The sequence below is a fragment of the Nicotiana tabacum genome, chromosome 10 (assembly GCF_000715075.1).
Source record: "Nicotiana tabacum cultivar K326 chromosome 10, ASM71507v2, whole genome shotgun sequence".
NCBI classification, from domain to species: Eukaryota; Viridiplantae; Streptophyta; class Magnoliopsida; order Solanales; family Solanaceae; genus Nicotiana; species Nicotiana tabacum.
In genome coordinates, this window is record NC_134089.1 from 147,090,083 (window position 1) to 147,116,715 (window position 26,633).

At 36.7% G+C, this 26,633-nt stretch overlaps 1 protein-coding gene, 1 long non-coding RNA gene and 1 other non-coding gene across 3 annotated transcripts; 1 reads left to right on the forward strand and 2 right to left on the reverse strand.

The window, feature by feature from the left end:
- Positions 1-4,464: 4,464 nt before the first annotated feature.
- LOC142164931 (uncharacterized) lies at positions 4,465-5,060 on the reverse strand. Its single transcript, XR_012696020.1, has 2 exons — positions 4,794-5,060; positions 4,465-4,702 (listed from the first exon to the last, which is right to left on the reverse strand). It is a non-coding gene; the product is annotated as an uncharacterized LOC142164931 (long non-coding RNA).
- Positions 5,061-14,262: 9,202 nt separating this feature from the next.
- Positions 14,263-15,989, forward strand: LOC107821826 (uncharacterized). Its single transcript, XM_075224001.1, has 3 exons — positions 14,263-14,425; positions 14,556-15,121; positions 15,549-15,989. Exons 1-3 carry the CDS (start codon positions 14,263-14,265, stop codon positions 15,987-15,989), a joined length of 1,170 nt encoding a protein of 389 aa, XP_075080102.1.
- A 10,292-nt stretch (positions 15,990-26,281) lies between these two features.
- On the reverse strand, positions 26,282-26,386 carry LOC142165657 (small nucleolar RNA R71). Its single transcript, XR_012696311.1, has one exon. It is a non-coding gene; the product is annotated as a small nucleolar RNA R71 (small nucleolar RNA).
- Between the last annotated feature and the right edge of the window lie 247 nt (positions 26,387-26,633).

The following is a 26,633-nucleotide window of genomic DNA, read 5'->3' on the forward strand; positions in this document are numbered from 1 at the left end:
TAAAATTTACATATATGCAGTATTAAAAGTATTTTCATTACTATCGAGTTATAATCGATGGGCAGACCCCTATTGGGCAACCTCTGATCAGATGGTAAGTTATATACCGAGCCTACTGTAGCCGAGCGCTTAGGAGCGAGCCCAGTTGGTCGAGATACAGATCCTAGTATGGTCGAGCGCCTATGAACGAGCCTACTACGGCAGAGCAGTTATATATATATATACACACACCAAGCCTTATAGGGCCGGACAACTATTTTACTTACTATATTGAGAGAGTTGAGTCAGTATCAGCTGGTAACTATATCTTCAGATTATCTTTGACTTCCAGCTACTTGCATTTATTATATTATCAGTTTCAGCTTTCAGTATATTGCCTTATATACTCAGTACATTATTTTGTACTGACGTCCCTTTTCTGGGGGCGTTGCATTTCATGCGTGCAGGTCAGACAGACAGACGGGTAGGCCTCTTCAATAAGTGTTGCCCCAGCTTGATCGGTAAGCTTTATGCGTTTCGGAGTTTTTGGGTCTAGAGCCTTATGTACACCTTGTATATATATGTATATATGTTATGAGTAAGTCGTAGAGCTGTTCCAATCATAGTATATCCATCAATAGAGGCTTGTAGACATATCCTGTCAGTTAGTACAATATGTTAGGCTTGCAGGCCTTGTATGTATATTTGGTTGGTTTGTCAACTGTAATAGTTATGACGGCCTTGTCGGCCCAGTTTTATATTGACATTTACTCAGCATTCGTAATTATTTTGCAATGTGGCCCATGACCAAAGTATGACATCATATGTTCAGAGTCCCTTAGCTGCAAGTTGGTACGCAAGGATAGGTGGGGCACTAGGTGCCGGTCTCACCCCCCCAGGTTCGGGGCATGACATGCCCGAGATCCTTGAAGTCCTTAGGGAACTCTGACACACCTAGATATGATACTGTTTATGGAACTTTGGCATTTTGAGGATGTTGGAAGCTTGGAAGTCACTTGGGCCTATTTCAGGCTCCATATAGTTAACTTCTTCTTTTTCTTTATTTGTTTATGTGATTCAGCTGGTCTGTAATAATTATTGTAAACAACATTGGGGTGATTAGTGAAAAGGGGTGGGTAGTTACATATTTGTTGGGTAAATCGGGTAGATGTCATGCCTATAGGATTGTGTTAATGCATTTGTTATGTTTACTTTACTTCCACAATATTAGAAACCATGCCTATAGGATCTAAATGGCTTTAATAATTGGATATCATGCCTATAGAGTGAAAAGTAATTGAAGTTCCATTTTTGTTACAGCATGTATTCACATTAGTCTTCTTAGATATCATGCCTATAAGGTTAAGAGTCATCTTTAATAACTAGATACCATGCCTATAAGGATTATAATCAGCTCTAATAGAAATTATGCCTATAGAACTTAAATTAGTCTAGTTAAATAAATCAGTTTAATTCATTGTTTGTTCATTCTGAATTGGTTAATTAATCTGTGTGTTTCTTAACAAGTTTTCAAATACTGCCTTAAGATAATACCGTTAGAAAGCATGTCTATAGGATCTCAAGTTGTCAATTTTAAAAATTGTTCACTGCTTTACTGCTTCCTAATCAATATAGATACCATGCTCTTAGGACACCACTGTTATGCGTTTAGGTAAGCCTCTAGAGCGATTCAAATTCTGCAACTATAAAACTTTGCGTTGTTATTTAAAATTGTTCAGATTGAATAGGTTTAAATTAGTCGGCGAGCTACTGATTTAGACCTGTTACATTTTTGGAGGTGACTGTGAGCCTATAATTTGTTCTCTTTCAATGCAGTCCTGATTGCTCTTGATTGACGCCTAGACTTTTATCCTTTAAAATCTTAAGATGGTCTAGAACTGTCCAAAAGTAGATGTCCTAAAATACCTCCAGGGCCACAAGGAAGGGAAGGGTAGTGTACGCATAGGACATCTGTCAAGGTTATTAGAACGCTTTAGGCTTTGACCAAGGGGAGGGAATTGGGTAGTAAGGATATGATGACTACGCGCTAATGTCATATGTAGCCCCTCATTGAGGAGTGTTACCGGGCACTGTGTGGGGTGATCCTATAGGCTAATCAACCTAGGACCCCTCTTTTCCCAACTCCTATATATTTTAAATGAATTTACTTCTCTTTACATATGTTCAAACATTTTCCCTCGTTTTCATTACTTGAGCCATACATATACTTAGGATGTCAAAACATGCCTTTATTTGCAAGAATGTGTTTAAATTATTTCTTTGATAAAAGAACTAACTCATAAGTATAAGTTCGGTCGGGACCCACCGTTGTGGACCGAGAGGGGTAGCTTACACCTTCTCCTCAAGGTTATTTCGAGCCCTTACCCTAAATCTTTGGTAATGTAAACTAGTCTAAGAGTTAATCTCTCTAGGTGCCCTAACACACCATAATCCGTTAGGTGGTGACTCTTCAAATACCCAAAATCCCAACAGGGAAATGAGTTATTACTCCCATGAATGTCGGAACCCGAACTTCTCTCTCCCCGCGAAGGGGAAAAAAAGGGCGCGATGATGTCCAAACACAACTTAAAAATTCAAATACCATTTTCACTTGAAAATTTTTTTCATCCTTCTTGGAAATTCTACGTCCACTAAATTTCTAACACTTGCCGGACTTGCAACTCTTATTACCTCCGTCCTAAATTCAATTCCCGTCTACGCTCTGCAAAACAATATCGTCCCACCCAAAGTTACGAAACAGGTTGATTGCATGCAGTGCAATTTTTTATGGGGTTCTATACCCCATCATTACAAACTCCATTTAATCAACCGGGCTTTGGTAACAACTCCCAAAGGGGAATAGGTATCCCAAAACTCAAATGCAAAAATTCAGCTATCCTTGCCAATCTTTTATGGTTCTATACCAACAACCCCTCTATTCTATGGGCACATATGCTCTCTTCCAAATATAACTCGCATATATCAACAAACTACAAATTCATTTATCACATTCACAATAAATCCAATGCCCAAATAGTATTACAAAGGCAGCTAACATATGTCGACAAGGTACTAGCTGGTATGTTGCCAACGGCCACTCCATTAGCCTGTGGCAGAATACTCCAAATACCTCCCTGAGGCAACTCATTCAAGGGCTCCTACCTCAACATGAAATTTTTTCACCCCTCTCCAATATCATAACGTCTCATTCATGGGATTTCTCTGCAATTTCATTCACCTACCTCTAAACATACAAAACAATATTCATAATACATTCATACGCACGTTTCCCTCTGTGACTGACAAACCTTTTTGGAATAACACCTCCACTGTGTCTCTTCTCCACATCCTCCGCCTATCATCTCATTCTACAAAGTACAAACCTAAGCCCTACCCACTTCAATCATTCTTGGATATGGAAATTAACCACTTTACCAAAATCAAATACTTTCTATGGCTTTTTTTTATATGACAAACTTCCCACAGCGTCGTTACTACATAATAGGAATATTTGGTCCACTGCAATTTGTAAAATCTGTTACAACCACACTGAAGACATTCAGCACATTTTTCTTTACTGCAAAAATGCTTTTGCCCCATGGAAACATTTTGAATATATATCACCCTCCCACGATTTTTCCACTTGGTTACAGCACCAATGTACAACTAATAACTTAATCCATACAACCTCCCACATTAATTTGCCTTCTTCTATACTCACACCGGTCATTCTACGGCAAGTATATATGGCTCACCCACAATCACAATGTCTTTGATAACACCAAACACATGTTCACATCCCCACTATAATTACCATCGCAACCCAAATTTTTTATCTCCAAGTTTGTGCCCACCCCACTAACGAACAAAGTATCTCACTCTTTCTCTTGGACACTACCTCCCACACATCATTATAAGCTCAATATCGACGGAGCATTTGATACATCAACCAACCATGGAGGAGCTGGAGGTTTATTTCGAGACCACATGGGCAGTTGTATTACTGTCTTTATCAAACATATTCTACACACTGATGTATTACAAGCAGAACTTTTTGCACTTTTCAATGCTCTACAAATTGCAATCAATAGACACTTATGGCCACTAATCATTAAAACAGATTCACAGGAATTAATCAGACTCATTGTGACGGATAATCCCAAACACTCACATTTATTGTATGCATGCAGGTTGATGCTACATTATCTCCAAGTCCAACACATTGACCACGTGTATCGGGAGGGTAATGGCGTGACCGATGCTCTAGCAAAATGGGGCAAACCGATGACTCAACTTAATCCTCAAGATGTTCAAATTTTTGACCCCCCACCCCACCCCACCCCACCCCACAGTTTTCGTTTACGCACTTTTAGCTTTTGATGTAACTGGAACTAGAACCATGCGTTCAGTTCCAAACCTTGTATCCAGTTTATCTTAGTATTAATGAAGTTCTTCTTTCTAGCAAAAAAAAAAAAAAAAAAAAAAAATGCCAAGTACAATCCATATGTATTTGTACGTATAAATACACGAGCAGCTTATAATTATCTAATTAATCAAATACTAGTAACAATAATGGGAAACAAACATTTTAGGAAAATCAGCTGGAATTATCAAGTCGCTTCTTCGTATTCTCTGCAGCGTCAGCAGCATCGACCTCCATTTTTGCTTTCAACATATCAGCCTGTGTTGCTTCCTCCTCACTTCTTGCCATCATCTTCTTTCCCTAAAACATTAATAAACTATTCTTGTAAAGCTACAATCAGTTACAATGTATAAGCAGAAAAAATCATATGAAACAAAATAAATGACCTGACCAACAAAAAATGCTTTAATGTAGCGGCAACATTGCTGCAAAGACGTCGTAAAATACAGGAATCCTTTCGTAAATTTAGACTTGGTTGCCGGAGTCGCTGACTGAATATCCTCCATGTTCGAAGCTCTAATAATTGTATGTTTATACCTCTCTCTCCCTTTCTCTCTTAGTCAAGTTGACACGGAGATGGTTCTCGTTTTATATTTCTTTGGTTTTCTACCTCTATGAGGTGTTTGTTTACACTTCAAGTAAACAATTGCATATTCATTCTGTCAAACATGCAAATAGGTGGCATGCTCTGAATTCACCTTAAGTTTCTAAAATTTGCCACGTTGCACCAATATTAAACCATAACCTGCCACGTGTTACGTCTTTATCAGTTTGTCGTGCTTGTTATGGAACTCTCGTTGGATTGCCTTGTTTCCTTGGGCTCTTGCGACTCATATTGACGAGTATTATTATTTTTAGCTCGGGTGAAAAATTATTTATATTTGATAATCGAAAAAGTATATAAAATTTATATATTTTGTATATAATATACAGAATATATATATATATACAAAAAATATATAAATTTTATATATTTTATTCAACTATTATTTTTATAACAGCTATACAATGCCATTTTTCTTATATTGATCGTTCGAGGGTTTGGCCCACCTTTTTTTTTTTAAATCAAATAAGTATGTCATTAAACAGTGTGCTTAGTGACTAATGTATATCAATATAATTGAAGGACATAAGAGAAATGATATGGTACTCTCCTAAGCCAAAAGAAATATTTATCTTTTCTTTTTTTATATATTTTTTTGCTTGTTCTACCACTTTCCTTTTATTTAACTAGTTTTAGGACACGTTTATCCTATGCTTATTAGTATAATATTTTTAAAAATATTACAATAAGTATGTAATGAGTTGCGCAAAAAATAAAGAAAAAAAATGTAAGCTTAAATTGATAAATGGTGAGTCTACTCAACTAATATATATTACCATTATATGTCACAATCATACTTGTTTCCCTTCAAAATCGGATAACAATTAAATTTGTAAGTGGTTTTAAGAATACGCAGATTAATTTGACACAAAGCGATAAATTGAATTGTAATTAAAGCAAACAATAATAAACTAAATTCAAATCGTACTACTTGAACAGTTATAGCCTTGAAAAATGAGTCACTTGAACTGGATGCAATTTAAACGATATCAGACACAGAAGAATAGTAGCTTACAGAAAGAAAATAATATTATATTGCTTTGGGATGTGTGTAACAATGTGTTTTACAAATAATCAGATCCCTTTCATATAGTAGGGGAGTCCTACTTTAGGTACAATTCTATAAAAGGTAAAAATTCATGCTTTGCTAATTAGCCGATTTCTCATTGATACGTGTCGAGATTCCCGCCGTGATACCTAATCGGTTACAAATATTTCGCCTTCCGTTATTCAGTCTGACAATGTTTCCTTGAGCTCATTCGGGGTCAGGGTCGATTCCGGGGTCATGGACTCGATGTTCTTGAGGACATGCATTCTAATCTCGTATCTTGGTTCGATGAAATCCGGGGTCGATCTTCAACCCATCATGTTTCAATCCCGATCTGTCATGCAATAAAGGAGCTCGATTTCAACTGTATACAGATAGTCCTCTACTTTTTCAGAGAGTAAACGACGAGAAACGATCTGAGCCCCCGATTCTTGCCTCGATACTCTACGTCAGAAATGACAAAATGAATAAAATGTCTTGTCAGTCACGTCTTAAAGGCATTAAATGCTCGTCAGTTGCTTGTCGGCCGCTCCTTGTTTTGATCCAAGGGCAGTTTCCCCGTATTCAGATATTCCACATACTTGTTCCTCCAATCCCAAGTAATGCTTGTAAAGTTTATTTTGGTGTGACCTTCTTCCACTACTGATATCATGAGTTGTACGACTGTCCCTGAGTTGAGTTCGTCGTCCTCGACCGACGACCCTAAGTTTGCAAGGGTATCGACCTCGCTATTTTGATCCCGAGGTACGTGTTGTAAAGTCCACTCCTTGAACCGATGTAATGTTACCTGCAACTTATCTAGATACCTTTTCATTCGTTCTTCTATGACCTCGAATGTCCTATTAACTTGGTTTACCACAAGGAGAGAGTCGCACTTAGATTCGATCACGTCCGCCCTCAAGCTTTTGGCTAGTTCGAGGCCTACAATATTGGCTACATATTCGGCCTCGTTGTTAGTCAATTTCATAGTAATAGATTGTCTAACTACATTGCCTATGAGTAGCTTCAATACGATGCCAAGTTCGGGCCCTTTTGCATTCGAGGCGCCGTCCGTAAAGAGGGTCCAGATCCCCTAAGACGTCCTTGAGTTTACCAACAACTCTCTTTCAACCTCGGGTATTAGGGACGACATCATGTCGGCCACGAAATTTGCCAAAATTTGAGATTTAATAGTTGTCTGGTGTCGATACTTAATATCGTACCCATTGATTTCCATGCCCGTTTGGCCAATAGTCCTGAGAGTTCGGGTTTATGCATTATATTTCACAACGGGTAAGTAGTCACAACACATATAGGATGACACTGAAAATATGGTTTCAGTTTCCTAAAGGCGCTTAACAAAGCGAGCGCCAATTTATTTAGGTTAGGGTACCTAGTTTCGGCCTCACCCAGGGTCCTGCTAACATAGTAAATTGGAAATTGCGTACCTTGCTCTTCCTGAACCAGGACTCCACTTACCGCTATCTCCGATACTGCCAAGTAGATGTATTGTTATTCATTTTCCTTCTACGTATGAAGCAGCGGTGGGCTCGATAGATATCGCTTGAGTTCTTCCAAGGCCCGTTGGCATTCCGGGGTCCATAAGAAGTACCGTAGCGAGAAAAATCCATGGCTCTTATCGGAGTACCTTGAGATGAATCGCCGCAGGGCAGCAATGCGCCCAGTTAGCCTTTGCACGACCTTCATGTTGTCCACCACCGTGATATCTTTGATAGCTTTGATCTTATCGGGGTTGATCTTGATTCTCCGGTTGTATACCATGAACCCGAGAAATTTACCTAATCTAACTCTGAACGCACATTTCTCTAGACTCAGCTTCATATTGTACTTCTTCAATATGTTGAAGGTTTCATGTAAATGCTTTAATTGGTCCTCTGCTCGCAGGGACTTAACCAACATATTATTAATGTATACTTCCAATCTTCCATAGATTTCCCTATTTGTTCTTCGAACATCCGATTTACTAGGTATTGATAAGTGGCACTGGCATTTTCTAATCCGAATGACATTACATTATAGCAATATGTGACGTACTTAGTGATGAAAGAGATTTTTTCCTGATCATTCGAGTTTATCCGTATTTGGTTGTACCCGGAATAGGCGTAGAAAAAACAGAAGATCTCGTGGCCGACTGTGGCATCAATCATGCGATCGATGTTGGGCAAAGGGAAAGAGTCCTTGGGACATGTCTTATTCAAATTCTTATAGCCTACGCATATTCTTAATTTGTTCCCTTTTTAGGGACTACCACTACGTTTGCTAACCATTCTCGGTATTTCACCTCCCGAGTGGATGCTATTTTAAGGAATTTAGATACCTCGTCCTTGATGAAAGCATGTTTGATCTCGGACTGGGGTCTCCTCTTCTGCTTGACCGGGTGAAATTTTGGGTCCAGGATTAGCTTGTGAGTGATAATCTCCGGTGGGATTCCTTTCATATCAAGATGGGACCATGAGAAACAATCTATGTTAGCTATAAGATATTAAATGAGTTTTTTTCTAAGCTCAGGGGTTAACCCCGTGCCCAGGTATACCTTTCGATCGTGTAGACGTTCGATCAATGAGACTTGTTCCAACTCCTCGATCATTGAATTAGTGGCATCGAAATCATTGGGGACTATAAAAGATCTTGGAACCTCGTAATCATCGTCTTCATTAGTACACTGCTTATCCGATTGGATCGTGGCTGGTGTCGATAATTATTATTTAGCCTCTTTCTTTGTATCCGAACTCGGTTCCTTTGATGTTACCAATGTTGATAACAGAATCACTTCTTCGACTGAAAACATTTCCTTTGCGGTCGGCTGCTCCCCGTAGATTATTTTAATCCCTGCTTCGGAATTTTAAAACTTGATGATGAGTCGAGGGCACTGCCCTCATGTTGTGGATATATGGCCTCCCGAATAGGGCGTTGTACCTCATGTCTCTTTCGGTCATATAAAACTTGGTTTCCTAGATCTTCCCGGTGGCATTTACTGGTAATGTTATCTATCCCTTAGTAGTTTCACATGCCATGTTGAATTCGTTTAGAACTCGGACTGCATGCACGATTTGATCTTGTAGGCCGAGCTGTTCTACGACCCTCGATCGAATGATATTGGTCGAGCTACCTAGATCAATTACCACATGCTTAACTCAAGATTTATTTATGAGTACAAATATTATTAGTGCATCGTTGTGGGGCTGCACGATCCCTTCTACACCCTCATCGTTGAAGGACAAAGTTCCTTCTAATATGTAGTCTCCAGTCTGTTTTTCTCTTGTGATGGATACTTTGGAGTTTTAGCATCGACCCTTTGGGAGCATCGACCCCACCAATGATCATGTTAATGGCGTGTTGAGGTTCTTCTTACACGGTCTATTTATTAAAATTCCTATTTTTGAAATAATTCTTGGCTCGGTCGCTTAGGAATTCTTAAAGATGCCCGTTGTTGAATAGTCGGGCTACTTCCTCTCTAAATTGTCGGCAATCCTTTGTTCTATGGCGCAAAGTATCATGATATTTGCACATCTGGTTAGGATCCTTTTGGGCAGGATCCGATAGTAGGGTTCAAGGCCATTAGGTGTCTTTGATGCGTCCGATAACTGATACAATGTCGGCAGCATCGACGTCAAAGTTATATTCCAATAACCTTGGTGCTTCCTTAGGCCCGGTAGGTCGGTCGAAACTGTTCTTGCTCATGAGTCCCCGATTGTTCTGACCTCGATCACTTCTCCTTTCACTTCACATAGAATTCTGCCTTAACCCATTGCTTCTTCGATCTCCATTGTAAGGCTAATATCGATCCCTATTTGACATTGGTTCATGGTCGATATCTCTGTTGACTCTGTCAACGGTACTGACGGAATAAACGAATCCCGAAGGAGCCCCGAGTTGGTCGTCTTCGACTATGATTTTTGATTGATACCGGTTATGTACGTCGGCCCAAGTGACAGTCGGATATTCTATCAAATTCTTCTTTAACTATTGCGAAGCCATTGAGTTTCGAACATTGAGTCCCCGGGTGAAAGATTGAACGGCCCAATCAGTAGCGACCGGTGGCAGGTCCATCCGTTCCATTTGAAATCGGAGCACGGACTCTCTAAGCATCTCATTATCCTCCTATCTTACTTTAGAGAGATCTGACTTCCTGATCTCGACCTTGATAGCCCGGACATGTGCTTTCACGAAAGAGTCTGCGGGCATAGTAAATGTGTCAATAGAATTAGGAGGTAAGTTGTGATACCACATCATAGCTCCCTTTGACAGGGTCTCTTCGAATTTCTTCAACAAAACATACTCGATCTCATCATCCTCCAAGTCGTTCCTTTTGATGGCGCATGTGTACAAAGTGACATGCTCATTTGGGTCGATCGTCCCGTTATACTTAGGAATCTCGGGCATATTAAAATTTAAAAATTAATACTAGAAAGAATTCTATTATGAAATTCTTATAATATATCAAGTACTCAACTTGACAGTATTTCCTTTTATAATATGTCAACAATGTATAATTTAAATGTCCACGATAGTTGCAAATATATTGAAATTTTTGTCTTCCTTTTAAGAAATTGCAGCCTCCACACCTTCGCTACATACATATTAATAAACAATTATCATATGCGAGTAGTGTTTTGTAGACGCTACTCGGAAATTCTATCAACTTATGTACACCTTCCTTGGGATGCACCTACACAGAAATAGTAGTTATTTGTGATAGCGGTAATAATGAATGCCGGCTTGCCTAGTTCTGTGATAGGCGCCATCACGGCATGTCAAGTTTTGGGTCATGACATTGTATTATAATTATATTACGATATATTGCACAATTATATGTCAAGAGTTGTTAATTGGAGTGAATAACGCAAAAGAAAATATTTTAAGAGTTTAAAAGGAGATTACAATCATTATAGGAAAACTCATAAAATGTCACATATAGCTTGCAATTGTGAAGTTGAAAAGGAAAGAAACTATATCTTTTTTCTCCATGTCTCATCATCGATCGTGTTTGTGCTCCAACAGACATAATCTTTGCTAGTGCTCTGTAAAATACTTTATCCAAAAACGGTGCATCAACTTTGTTAATTTGAGTAATTTGAGAATGGATTGAATTGAATTAAGGATATTATTAATATAATTATAGTGAATTTTGGACCAATAACATAAGTTGATGCTTTGGCAAAATGAAAAAACAAGAAGAAAACGAACAAAGAGGATTCTACGAAATGTGACATCACAAAGTCATTAGTAATCTCGAAGAAAGTTAACACGTACAAATGTCACATCATTGATCAACCTACATGCCAAACATATTTGAACCCAAATGGAATATGAACCAAATACAGTAAATGAAAAAAGTACATTTTATTCGGCACACGACAGTATAAGAGGTGAAATCTGAGAGAAAACCAAAAAGGTAAACATGTGATGTTGCAGAGGAAGTTTCCAAGTGTCATGACCCGAAATATTTTGATAATAATATTAATTATGAGATTGAAGAATTAATTTTTTTTGGTAAAATATATAGTTTGCACGTTAATCTTATAGCGAAATCCCTGTTACATATCTCTCGTTCACACAAAAGTTTTTATACACTCAATCTTTCAAAAGTGTCTAAAATACATCACTTTTGTGCTTGACCAATTTTTCAGGTCATGACACATGTCATTGACTTTAAAAAGGAAAATATATATTAGAAATTACAATTAAGCCCCATCTTCTTCGTCTTCTCATTTTCTATCTTAACCATCATTGTTGCCGCTACCATGGTTGTTTGTGAGAAAGTTTCCAACAACACCAAAAATTCAACCACACTATCTACACAACTAGTCGAAAAAAATCGAGTAACAAATTGAATTCAACAACCCAATAATCAACAAGACCAAATTAAATTTTCAAACTTTTTCAATACTCAATAATGGTGGATTCTAGATTTTTTCACCAAACCTTCAATACTATTGTTAAAGCTTTTAAATCTATAACAAATAAATAGTTTTCACAATATTTGAATAATAAACTAACAAAAATCACTCAATTTTTAGATCTAAAATTTTATGCTCTTTCAAAAATTCTATGTGGGGAAGAAAATGAGGGGGAGGGTGGTACGAGGAAGAAGACTAGGGGGAGGGGGAGGGGTTTCTTTGGGGAGGGGAGACAAAATATGAAATATTTTACGGGCTTCATGCATTGCTTTTTATATGTAAACACGCGAGTGCTACCTGGTCAAAAGTAGTATGTCTTAGACACACTTTTGAAATGTTTAGTGTGTAAAAGATTTTTCATGAATGAGATGTCTGTAAGAGGAATTTTGCTGCAAGGTTTATAGGTAAACTATGTATTCTGTCTTTTTAAAAAAATAGTTATTGGGCCTAAGCTAGTACAAGAGAATTTTTTATAGAGAATTTTTCACAAAGCACCATCTTTTAGTCCTAATTAGCCATTAATAGAAACCCTTTGCTATATTACGTCCTATAGATATCTTTTATGCAATTCTATAATGTATTTAATGTATTTAAGGTAGTGTATTTAATAATACAACAAAAATTAGCGGCGTACAAAAAGAAAATCCAGCTAATCCTGATATGTATTTACTTGTATTCAAATGTATGTAGCGCTAAATACGTAACGTATTTGCGCAATATCTGGGTCGACGAAGATGTTAAAAATGGAAGAAAATCAAATCAATTTTGATTTCCCTAATTTTACTCAACAAACTTAAAAGTTATCCCATCAATCTGTATTCTTCTCAAACTCAGAAATACAGAAACGTGAAAGAAGCGAAGAAACAGAGCAACATGCTTCTATATTGTGCGATTTTCTTCTCCTCCTTATCGATTGATACAAATTATATACAAAAGAAGGTATAACTCTTCTATATATATGGCAAGCTTGACAGTTTTGTTGCGTCATTCTGGAAAGTGGAACGATGAGGGCAATTATATCGACTTTTCCATTGAGGGAATACTGATTAAGGAGTATGCTTCCTTTAATGATCTAGTTGGTTCAATTTCTAATCAACTGGGTATAGATTTGAGCACAAATACCATTAAAATACAATACAATGTTGAAGGCAATCGCACGCCAATGAAAATACACAATGATATGGGTTACAGAGTGTATGTAGAATTGAAAAAAGAGAACAGAGAATTTGGGATGTATCCTCTGTGCATTACAACTATGGAAAAAGAGCTTATCTCCGGAGATGGTTTAAATCAAGGCGACATTGTGCAGATAGACGAAGCAGTTCAAATGTACGATTCCGATACAGATTATACACTAGCTATAGAACTTGCCAATTCAGGAGAAGCGATTGGAGTGTTCGAACTCCACAAGGATTTGATAATTTCAAAAACTAATCAAAAGGAGGTTATGGCTGGACAAGTTTATAAGGATAAGGCTACATTGAAAGAGGTGATGGAGAATTATGCTATAGCTCAAAGGTTTCAATTCCGTGTTGATCGGTCTAATGCTGTCAGGTTTGATGTTTGTTTAACTTTGTTTTTTTAGTTGTATTTGTGTGTTTCCTCTAGATGATGAACACCTTTGAAAATTTATATTTGTTTAGTATTCTTAATAATATGTATTCAGGTGTATTTTACTATAGAAAAAATACAACAGTGGCTATGATTATTTTCATATTATGTCTATAATGTTATTAAGTGTTTGATTATTCATACGAATGTATTTAGTTGTATTTATTGTATTTAATCACATCTAACAATATTGGAATTCGTTAGTATACAAAATTACATATACACAGATATCAATTTGGTACTTTATGAATAGGAAGTATATATGTCAGATTCGTTAAGTTGTCTGATGTATGAACTTTTTTTTCCAGCTATGCATTAATATGTATTTCAGAAGATTGTGATTGGAGGTTTAAGGCTTCAAGCATTAACAAATCGGAATTATTCAAGGTGAGAGAATTCAATGACAACCATGCATGTCCGATGAAGGATAAAGTGTACGAGCAGCGGCAGGCTAGTAGCAGCCTTATAAGTGGTATTATAAGGACAAAACTTACAAACCATAAGAGAAAATACACTCCGAGGGACATTATTGATGATGTGAAATCAGATCTAGGTGTTGATGTTAGCTACATGTTGGCGTGGAGGTCTAAAGAAAAGGCAATGATTTTTCTTAGAGGTGAACCGGCTGGTTCATACAAAAAAATTACCAGGATACTTATATACAATGGATAAGACATATCCAGGTTCTCACATAAGAATGGAAAAATCATCAAAGAATGAATTCATGTGCGTGTATATATCATTGTATGCATTTATAAGGGGGTTTGATCATTGTAGACCAATTGTTGTAGTGGACGGAAGTCATCTAAAATCCTACTACACCGGAACATTCGTTTCTGCAAGCACGTTGGATGGTGCAGGTGAGTACCTCAATAATAATACAATTTGTTAATATTTAAAGCATTGGAAAACATGTATTTAAAAACAATTATATTCAATTGTATTAAACATGTCATATATTGCCACTAGCATAACGTGTTATTGATTCAGAGAACGATGCTGCTTGGACGTGGTTCTTTGAGCAATTCAAGATAGCATACGATGTAAGGGAAAACATGTGCATTGTTTCGGATAGAAATGAGAGCATCATTAAATCTGTATCGAGAGTGTATCCGGATGTACCGCATTGTGCTTGCATATGGCATCTATGGAATAACGTATACAAGAAATTCAAAAAGAGCCATGCCAAGTTGAGTGAGATATATTTCTCGATGGCAAAAGCATACACACAAACTGAATTTGATAGTCTGATGGAGAAGGTTGAGAAGGTAGATATTAGGGTGAAAGAATACTTAGAGTTAGCTGGTTTGTGGGCTAGGTTGTATGCACCTGTTAACAAGGGATGGACAATGACGTCAAATATCGCTGAGTCAATCAATGCATCACTAGTTTCAGCAAGGGAATTGCCAATATATGACTTCCTCGAAGAAGTTAGGAAGATATTTGGTCGTTGGAATTGTAGTAACCGTAAAGAAGCTACTCAGACATACAAGACGCTTGGGAAAAAATACCAGGAAATGCTGGAGTTGAATGAGACCATGTGTACCCGTATGACTGTAAGTTAATTTTTTATGGCATTGCTGTATACAACTGAATACAATTTTTTTAGGCAGAACTACCCATTAATTTTTATGAATATTTGCTTGAACTAGTAAATAATATAGATGAATACAGGTAAATACATGTGATTATTAAGAATATATGCACGTGATAATGATTACAATGGAATTCAGGTGATTGATACAGTTTAAATTGATTGGAAATACCTGAATACAGTTGCTCAAAAAAGGTTGAATACAAATGCATACAAATGCAGACTGTAGAGTAATACAGTTGAATACAGTTGCTGGAATCAGCTGAATTTAACTGAAATTGGATGAAGTTGCAATTTTCGAAGTTGATAGTAACCATTTAACTCAGTAGTATATATTTGTTAATTCATGTAAATGTGTTCAAAACTTATATTTCTATTTTTAAATGTAGGTGGTACCCTCAACTGAATACTTACATACTGTTAACGATGGTGGGAGGAATTACACAGTCTGCCTGCTCGAGAGAAAATGTGTTTCTGGGAGGTTCCAAATTGATGAATTGCCATGCCCACATGCCTGGGCTGTATTGAAGAGCAAGTTTTTAATGCCTGAAGAATATTGCTCTAGATATTACAAGCCAAGTACAATTGTAATGACATACGATGTGCTAGTATCCCCGCTACCGGACAAAAATGACTGGAATATACCAGAGCATGTTGCAAAGGAGGTTGTACTACCACCCAAATGGAAAAGACCTCCTGGAAGGCCAAAGAAGAAGCGCGACAAAAATTTAAGTGAATTGTTGTTGCCGAAAAATCAACATTCATGTAGCATATGTGGGCAGGGAGGACATAACAAGCGAACTTGTAGGAATGCTCCACGTAATAAATAGTTATATTCTGACATGTATTGGTGATTCGACAATTTCTCAACACTTATTATGACATTATCAGCTATAATAAATACTTTTTTCGAAGTAATATATCGTGGAATGACTTTCGTTAATATTTTCTGAATTTATTTAGTTGAAGTATTTTTATATATATAAATATATATGAAGTGGCTGTGAGAGTATCTTAGTATAGTTGAATACAACTATATCAATTCCTTAATGCAGATGAATACAACATGTTGAATATAGTTAAATATAGGTTAATAATACAGTTTAATTCAATTGACTTTGGAGGAATACACTGTAATACAGTTGAATACAGATCTGGACCGCTGGTTGAAACAGTTGAATTTAACTGACATTGGATGAATATAGGTAATTCAATTGTTCAATACATTTGAATACAACATGTTCAATAATGTTGACTATAGGTTGATAATACAGTTCAATTAAATTGACTATAGCTGAATACATATGAAATCAAAGAAAAATACAGCTGAATACAGCTGAATAATACAACTAAATACAAGTTAATAAATATAACTTGTATTGTTTCAAGTCAATTCAAAGTTATATCTGAATGGATGCAGCTGGATATACTTGCATACCAACTGTAGACAACTGATAAATACACTTTAATACAACTGAATTGAACTGAATAATATAGATTAATACAATCAGCTAAACAGAATAATACAACTAAATACAACTGCTTAATACTGAAAGATAAAGCTGATCTTATGCAGCTTAATATAATTCAAAAATTGGCATTAACAAAAATCATTCAGCATACATAAAGTTTCAGAAATTGTAACTAACATGTGCGTTAACTAAAATCTGTTCAAGCAAACTTAACCAAATTTCAGCATGTAAGTAAATAACATCTACGACCAAAACCACTACAATCAGTATCATTGTTCAAGCTAAACTCAAAAAAAAACCTAAAGCTATTCTAAAACTATCTGCATCTTTGCCTCCGACTCAGAGATTTGCCTTTCAATCTTTGAAGGTGCTTCACTCTCGCTTATTGCATCAGCATCTATCTTGCGCATAACATAGTCCCATAACAGAGCACCATATCTTTGACGGAGAAGAGTGGCATCAAATGGTGTTTTTTGTGTAATCTCTCCAATAGTGCTCAGAAACTCCGCGAAGGCTGCAACATGCACTCCACAATCCCTAAAAAATAATTGATTGAAACAGAATATAAAATAATTAATACAATTAGATTTGTATAAAACATATAAGAATGATGATTGGATACTTACATGCTGCCCGCTTTCTGTTGAGGCAGATTTGGAACGAAGACAACTTCAAAAGGTTCGTTATGATCCTTGTTTGTGTATGCGGGATAAGCATACCAGTCAATGCCTTGACTATCTCTGTAAAAGCCACTAATTGACAGATACAGAGGTAGTAGCTTAGCTAGCTTTACAATCTCAGAGACTACGTATGCATCATGACCGGAAGACGTGTACGAGTCGTACACTTTGATACATCTATCTTTGAAAGTCACAACAACCAACACCCAATGAAGTTTTTCCTTCAAGTTCACTGGTATCAAGACATTATCCACTGTATGCCAGGGTACATTAGCATGCAATCTGTAGCCCCTAATATACTCACATACAACGTCTTCTTGTTTGGCTACATTAGCATCACTATCTGTATCTTCATACCTGTCATATATTTCAGCTATTCTTGTCTTGAATATACAATCAACAGTAGTAAACGTGAAGTCCCTATGCTGATTGCACTTGCCCATCTTTCGCAAATAGTAGAATATGACATCCATATGCTATAAACAAAAGAGGTTGGTAGATAGTGTGAGTTTATTTGCTTGAACTAAGAAATAATATATATGAATACCTCAATACAGATGCTAAAAAAAAGTTGAATACAAATGAATACAGAAAATAGAGGAATACACTGTAATACAGGTGAATACAACTGTATACAGATTATGGACTACAGTTGAATTCAACTGACATTGAATGAATACAACTAATTCAATTCCTTAATATAGGTGAATACAACATGTAGAATAGAGTTGAATATAGGTTAATAATACAGTTCAATTCAACTGACTTTGGTGGAATACACTGTAATACAGTTGAATACAGATCTGGACAGCTGGTTGAAACAGTTGAATTTAGCTGCCATTGGATGAATACAGGTAATTCAATTGTTCAATACAGTTGAATACAACAATTTCAATAAAGTTGACTATAGGTTAATAATACAATTCAATTCAATTGACTATAGCTGAATACATAGGAAATCAGAGAAAAATACAGCTGAATACAGCTGAATAATACAACTAAATACAAGTTAATAAAACAGCATGTTATTATTGAAAGATAAGATTATTAGTTTTGGGAAAGACTCACATTGTCATCCCATAACTTCCCGTCAATGGATAGAAGGTAAAACCAGTTTTTGCAATAACCAAATACTCGTACATATAATTCCATCTAGTTGGACAAGGTTTAGGAACCTTTCTTTTTCTTAGGCCAAATTCATCGCATATTTTAAAATATTCTCTAAGTCTACTTCTACGGTTTGAATAAAAAAACCAGTGAAGAGCCATTTTAACCTTTTCAATTTCAACATTTAAAATTCCCATACCATAACCCACAATTAAATGGTAAATATGACACATACATCTAACATGAAAAATGTTACTAAATGCAGGATTTAGTGTAGTGGTAAGCAAGGCTACAACATTAGTGTTACTAGTAACATTATCCATTGAAATTGAAATTATTTTATATCTTTAATCTTGCTAGAAATAAACTGCCCTGTGTGACGTGAATTAATTATTCTATAAGCAATAATGCGCTTTCGCATTACCCAGTACTTATCAATCCAATGAATTGTAAGAGTAAGATAATCACAGTCATTACTACTTCTAACAATATTAGTAGTAATAGCAACACGACAATTGATATGAGTAAATAACTAGCGCAAATATTATTTATATTCATGTTTATATTTATAAATATCACTCTTTACGGTTGTGCGAGGTCATCCTCTATAAGTGGGATTAAAAATTCTTCTAATATAATGCACAAAGTGAGGGTTAGAAAGAAAACTATAGGGTAAGCACATAACAGTAACCATTTTTGCCAATTCTTCTCTATCTTTTCTTAGGTCATAATATAAAATACCACTAGTAACGGTGTTAATTCCCAGTTGAAATTGATTTGACCCGGTACTAGGGTCAGGCTGACTAGGTAGACTTGTCCCCTCGGCCACAACTTTCATTTGATAATATTTAACTTTATCTTGAGAGTGTATCATTATGTATCTCCTCAAACATCCCGTCCTGCCCGAGTAACATAGTTAAAAGCTAACTCTTTGCCGCAAGTATTACATTTAGCTTTATTTTTTTCTCTTATTTGAATAAAAAATGGACAAACAAGAGATGTTTTGGCTCGTTTAGAAGGTTGTCTAGAAAAAGTAGGGGTAGTAACAGGGGGGGGGGGGGTCGTGGCATCATTTGGATGAGTTGGGTTATCTTAAGCAATAGGACTAGTGGGTGTATCCTCATTCGGTTGCATTTCATCCAAATCTATTTTCTATTCATCTTCTTCATCAATAGTTGGATTACCATAAAGAGAATTCACATATTCATGATCTAAGTGTTCACCACCTCCAACATTAAGCACATATTGACTCTCAGTAAATTGTAATAAAGTATTATCACTAACAAAAAAAGGAGCAGGTGGAATGAGTTTATCGAATTGGCGAACAACTTGTTGAAAATTAACTATCGTTGAAGACTTGAATACTTCAATTTACCAACTTCATAATTTTTCATACAAATTGCAACAATAAAGTAACCAATTATAGAAGAAAATTAGAGAGAGATTGAGATAGATTGATGATTTTGTGAGAAAAATGAAAGAATGAGGGGATATTTATCATTGAAAATAGGGAAAAATATAAATTTTAAAAAGTTTGGAGTTAAAACAAAGTTGGGGAGGAGGGGGGTTAAATGGCTATTTAACAAAGCTCAAATGGCTATTTTTGCAGGCCAGCGGCCATATTTTAAACCCCCCAATGGTCAAAAACAATTTTGGAATTTTTTAAAAATTTAGCTGTTGGGCCCGTTTGAGCCTGTTTGGGACAGGTTAGGACCGGTTGAACCGGCCCACTTAGCACCCGGTCCCGGGCCCAAACGGTCTGATCCTAACGGGTCTTTTAACGTAACCGACCCACTTAGCAGGCCCACCCTAGTCCCGGGGTCAAATGGTTAGGCCCGTTTAGGCCCACTACTCATATGGGCTCGCGGGCCTGGGATGGGCCCGGGCCTAACCGGCCCACATGCTAGCCTTACTTCAAATGCAACCGACTACCACACTACAAGAAATCTATCTTTAGTGGCGACCAAAGGCGCCACAAAATCTTTAATTGTCGCCACTAAATGTTTACAGTGGCGGCTATGGAACTGCTGCAAGTACTGCCATTACTGAATGTTACTAGTGGCGACAACATGAGGTCACCACAGAATGTACACATTTTGTGACGACCTTGTCGCTACAAAAAATAAATGTACTCGCCACAAGAAAGAGTTCCACCAAACTAATTTTATTGAAGTTGCTACTGAAGAGTAATATTTAGTGGCGACTTACTAGCCCTAAAAATAATTAGTCATCAGTGGCAACTCTAATAGCGCTACTGTAGAGTGATATTTAGTGGCGACTTAGTTGCGACAAAAATGGTTAGCCATCCGTGGCAACTCTAATACCACTGCTGAAGAGTCACATTTAGTGGCAACTTAGTTGCCACAAAAATAATTTTCTATTAGTGGCAACTCTAATAGCGCTACTGTAGAGTCACATTTAGTGTCGACTTAGTTGCCATAAAAGTGATTAATCATTAGTTACCTTAAATTCAGAACTTCCAAAATACTCTACTAGGTATTTCCAGTCCTCGAGCTGAATAGAAGTCATCAGTCTAAGAAGGTTGTGGAAAAAAGGCAATGTAGAGGTGTTGAACAACAACCATGAAAGGAGCAGAAGTAATTTAATGACTGAAAATGGAGTAGTTACAAGGTTAAATCCTGCTTTAATCGGTTTTTATCCGGTTCATGCAAATGTAAATGCTGATGTTGGAGCATGCAGAGGCTATATCCCTCACTTATGTAATGGTAAAATGAACAGCACTGAGATGACTTAGGTGCAGGAGCCACAATTCAAACTGTTCAGCAATTTAAAACAAAGTCAGCAGAAACCATCAAATGGAGGTAGTTACAATAAAGGGAAAAATAAAAAACTAACCTGCACTACCACTTTCAGCTTCTGGAAAAGGATACACACTTCTGTCCAGATTTCTTGAAAAAAGTGTCTCTACAGAAGGTCTCTACAAAGGGTTGCTTCATATTTGTCCTGTCCTATAGGTTCTTGACAAAGATTATTTGATTCTCCTGTCTCTAGGGATGCTCTAGTATTTTCCTTTAGCTACAATTATGGCTGAGACATCGCTCCAGAATTTCCACGTAAGGCTGTTATGTGGTTCAGGCCTAAATGGGCTAAACGGGCCGGGCCAAACTGTCCTGGGCTCTAGCTGACCTGGCCCAAGCAGTCTAGGGCCAAACGGTCCCGGACTTAACGGTCCTGGAGGGTGGAACCGGCCCACTGTGGGCCTAAGCCCACATGGGCCTGGGCTAAGTGGGTCGGTCCCACAGGCCTAAGTATTCCGGACTATTTTTTTTTTGAAATTTTCTTATCTAAGGCAATTTATTATAAATTATATTATATAACTATGACTTAAATCTTCTAATTCAAATTTAAACACAAAATAATTGAAAAAAAATATTTAAGGGAATGCCTTATAATTTTCATTATTACAACATTAACAAAAAAATGGCAATATCTTTCGTAGTCTTCCTCCCCCCAATGGAATGAGCACAACAAGGTGATAATACCACCATTAAAAGAAAAAAACTAATGAAGATGTGTCAAAATACAAGTTACATATTATCTCTAACAAATTTCATAAATTCTTCAAGGTTCGGAGGAATTTCCGTTGGTGGTGGCGGAAAAGAAGCTTGTTCATCACCGCTTCTGGGCGAAGCAGCATCCTCTGCAAGTTCCACTAGCATTTCTTCATAAGCTTCGTTTATCTCTAGTTGTGATTCAGCAAGTCCAAAGTTTCTTCTCTCCGAACAGATCCAATCTCTGAAGAGTACTGATTTTTCCAAGATCTCCCTCATAGACGCTCTATGATCACTGATTTGAAGTCTCGCTTGACTGAAAGTGCTATTTGATGCTAATGTTGAAGCTTGAATACTTAAAATATCTCGAGCCATCCTTGAAAGAACCGGATAGTGTTTTTATTTGTCCTTCCACCATTCCAAAGTATTAAAGGAGCCGTCAGGATTCTCTAATTCAAGTCCCTACGACAAATAAACTTTAAGCTCATTTAGTTGTGAGCTATCACCAATATTATTACCTTAAGAACCCCTAAACCCCATCTAAGAACTAAGTATTTTTAGGCCCGCAGTTCTTTTAGATTATTGCGAACTAGACGAAGTAGGAGTTGGAACATTTGGTCTAGCATGATCTAAGGCAAGTTGATAAGCATTATAAATTATTTGAGCATTTATTTTAATTGAGGCTTTTGCATCTGCAAGTGTAGCAAATTCCTCATCTGAAAATGATAAAGCATTATAAATATTTGTATACCAAAAGTGAGGACCTCTTAATTTCATGGTAGGATTTAACATGGAAGCAAAACCATAAATAGAAGGGATAGGGAATTTTTTTTAACTTATCATTCATAGAATCAATAGCAAGTTGATAAATTACCCCACCCTCTGAAAATTGAGTAAACAAATTTGCAAGTTCTGCAATATAAACTAAACAGTTAGAAATAGTAGAATAATATTGCTCAGATAATTCATTTGTAGTAACATGAAATTGTTCTAAAAATTCTACAAGAGTTTTAACATTAGTACAATCCTGATTTGTAAGGTGCTCATCATCATCATCATCACCACCAACACAAGTATTAAACGTTGCGTTTATTGGGTTTCTATATTCATATGCAATAACTAAATTTTCATACATGTAATTCCATCTAGTCGGACAAGGTTTAGGAACCTTTCTTTCTCTAAGGCCAAATTCATCAATTTTTTTAAAATATTCTCTAAGTCTACTTCTACAGTTTGAATAAGAAAGCCAATTAAGAGCCATTTTAACCTTTTCAATTTGAACATTTAAAATTTTCATACCATCACTGATAATTAAATAGTAAATATGACAAATACATCTAATATGGAAAATATTACTAAATGCAGGATTTAGTGTAGTTGTAAGCAAACCAATAACATTAGTGTTACTAGAAGCATTATCCATTGAAAGTGACATTATTTTATCTCTAATGCAAAAATATCTACAAATATCTATAACTGTGTTAGCAATAAACTTACCTGTATGACGTGATTTAATTATTCTATAGGCAATAATGCGCTTTGGCATTATCCATTCCTCATCAATCCAATGAGTGGTAACAGTAAGATAATCACAGTCATTACCACTTCTACCAATATCAGTAGTAATAGCAACGCGATAATTTATATGAGTAAATAAATAGCGCAAATATTGTTCATATTCATGTTTATATTTATAAATATCGCTCTTTACGGTTGTGCGAGGCCATACTTTATAAGTAGGATTAAAAACACTTCTAATATAATGCACAAAGTGAGGTTTAGAAGAAAAACTATAGGGTAAGCACATAACAGTAACCACTTTTTCCAATTCTTCACGATCTTTATTTGGATCGTAATACAAAATACCACCGGTAACAGTATTAATTCTCGGTAGAACTAAATTTGACCCGGTACTAGGGTTAACTTGAGTACCTACACTTGTCCCCTCTTGCACAACTTTTATTTAAAGAAATCTAGCTTTATCTTTTGGGTGTGTCTTTATGTGTCTAGTCAAACAACCCGTACCGCTATGGTCTCCAGTAAATTTATGAGCCATCAAAGTCCCACAAGTTTTACGCTTAGCCTTATTTTGATCTCTTAGTTGAATAAAAATGTGCCAAACAAGATATGTTTCGCGCCATCTAGAAGGTTGTCTATTAAAAGTAGGGGTTACTACAAGAGGGTCAAGCGGGGCATCATTTGAATTTTATCAGTTGGGTTAACAACATGACTAGTAGGTGCATTGATGATAGGCTATAATTACGTATTTTAGTCGATTATTACACTCTAATTTACTGCACTTTAGTTGAGTTTGCGCTTTAATCGCTAATGTTTTGCACTAACGATGTGTTTTATGCCTTGTAGGAGTGATTACGAGCTATATAGATGTTATGGAATGAATTCAAGTGATTTGGAGCTTTGAAGTCTGAGTAAAACCCCAAGGAATTAAGTTGGGATCGTGTCAGGGGTAAACTATGAAGTTAAGAATAAACGAAGACTCGAGAGGGCATATTGCGCACTGTCTAGTAAAATACACATAACTCTTTGCTCAGAACGCTATTTTGGCTCCAAAATTTATGGTTGGAAACCTAACTCACAGGGCTACAACTTTCATGTTTTACATCTGCCCAAATTCTAAATGTAACAGGGCGAAACGCGTGGGATTTGAGCCAACACAAACAAAACCGGGAAAAAGGGCCAGTTGGGCGCCACAGGCAGTGCCTGGCGCCAAAAACAGTATGCACAAATAATGGGGCGCCTGGCACCGGGCTGGGCACTGGTGACGTGAAATGTGTTCTATTTTGCCTGGGACAAGTTTATTTCGGCCCTAGACCTACCAAACTGATATAAAAGCAAGACTAAACCTATTTTTGAGGGAGGGGACGCCACTTTGGAGTAGAGATACACACGGGATCGTGAGGAAGCGAAGAATTCTCAGTTTTCTTCATCTTTTTCTAGTATTTTCAATTGATTCAGCACTTATGCAATTGTTTGATTACATCATGATTGGCTAAACACCCATTGTTCTAGGGTTGTGATTTAGCCATGAATATTGTTGTTTGATATTGACTTGACCTTGATTATAATTCACCAATATATGGTTGTTTCTTCAATTCTGTGTTGAATTGCTTAATTGTCTGGCTAGTAGTTAGGTTCTATTTACTATCTATGCTATGCTTGGGAAAGCCGTGTTTAGATTTGAGAAGAATTGAAGAGAGCATGATCTTAACCCTTAGGGGGAGCGGATTTGTGGTTAGGATATGAATATACCTAGTCACCGTGCTTAATTAAATATCGTGATCTTAATGCGTTCTTAATAGATTGATTTCATAGGAATATAGGCGTTAATCTATTGAGAATAGGTGAGTAGTACTTCGGGAGAAGGCTATGAGAGCATTTATCGATTAATTAGCAACCATGAGTGAATTATATGAAAGGGAGAGTTAATTAGAACACAATACGATTGGTGAATCGATCACAACTCTGGAATATTTGTCTCTACTGAATACACAACAATCAACTCGTTACTTGATAACTTAGTTATTATTTAGAATTGTAGTATAATATAATCATATTATTGGACTTTGATTTTAGCTGGATTGAATAACAATTTTAGTGATTTAGTGAGTAGTTTACACAAGTCTCTATGGGTTCGACACTCAACTTATCATTATATTACTTGTCGACCATGTATACTTGCGTGTGCGTTTGGGAGCAACAAGTTTTTGGCGCCGTTGTCGGGGACTTGAATATAAACTACTTTCTAGTTTTTGCTTTAATTGTTTATTTCGTCTAGTCTAACGTTACTTGATTGTTGCTATAATCTCAGAAACTTTGATTGAATGCGTAAGGTCAGAAGCCAGGACAGACTCAATGGCTTTGACCCCGAACCTGAGAAAATATTTCACTGGAGGTTGAGGGAAGCAAGGGATACAAACAATATTCAAGCAATCATTCAATTTCCTGTGAACATGGCAGAGGAGCAACATATGACTGTTTAGGAGGTAGCAATGCCCAGTATTGCTAATGTTACCTCCAGCATAGTGAAGCCTAGAATCACTGGGCACTTTGAGCTGAAACAGAGCATGATCCAGTTACTTCATGCAAACGGGAAATTTATGGGTCTTCCACACGAGGATCCACATCAGCATATTCTAAACTTCTTAGAGAGTAGTGATACTTACATCACTAACGGGGTCACTCCAGATTATGTGAGGCTTACACTTTTTCCATTCTCTCTGTTGGGCAAGGCTAAGCGATGGCTAAAGGCAGAACCAGCTAATTCAATTACAACATGGAATGATTTGGCAAGAAATTTCTGGCAAGGTTCTTCCTTTCAGGCAAAACTGCAAAGATCAGAAGTGAGATAGTTGACTTCAAACAGAAAGCGGGAGAATCTTTATACTCAGCTTGGGAAAGGTTCAAGGGGCTACTCAGAGACTGTCCTCATCACGATCAGACGAATGAAGTGTTATCTCACACTTTCATAGAAGGGCTACATTCTGAAACAAAGATCGTGGTAGATGCTGCAGTTGGGGGTCAAGTGTTGGAGAAACTTACGAGTTGGAACGAGTTTACCGAATTAACAAACAACTTCTTGAAAATTGTATATCGTTGAAGGCTTGAAGGCTAGAATACTTCAATTCACCAACTTCACAATTTTTCACAAATTGCAATAATAATGTAAGCAATTACAAAAGAAA

Coding starts and splice junctions, on each gene's coding strand:
- LOC107821826 (XM_075224001.1), top strand. CDS start 14,263: ATGGAAAAATCATCAAAGAATGAATTCATGTGCGTGTATATATCATTG. Junction 14,426..14,555: donor AAGCACGTTGGATGGTGCAG/GTGAGTACCTCA, acceptor TTATTGATTCAG/AGAACGATGCTGCTTGGACG. Junction 15,122..15,548: donor CCATGTGTACCCGTATGACT/GTAAGTTAATTT, acceptor TTTTAAATGTAG/GTGGTACCCTCAACTGAATA.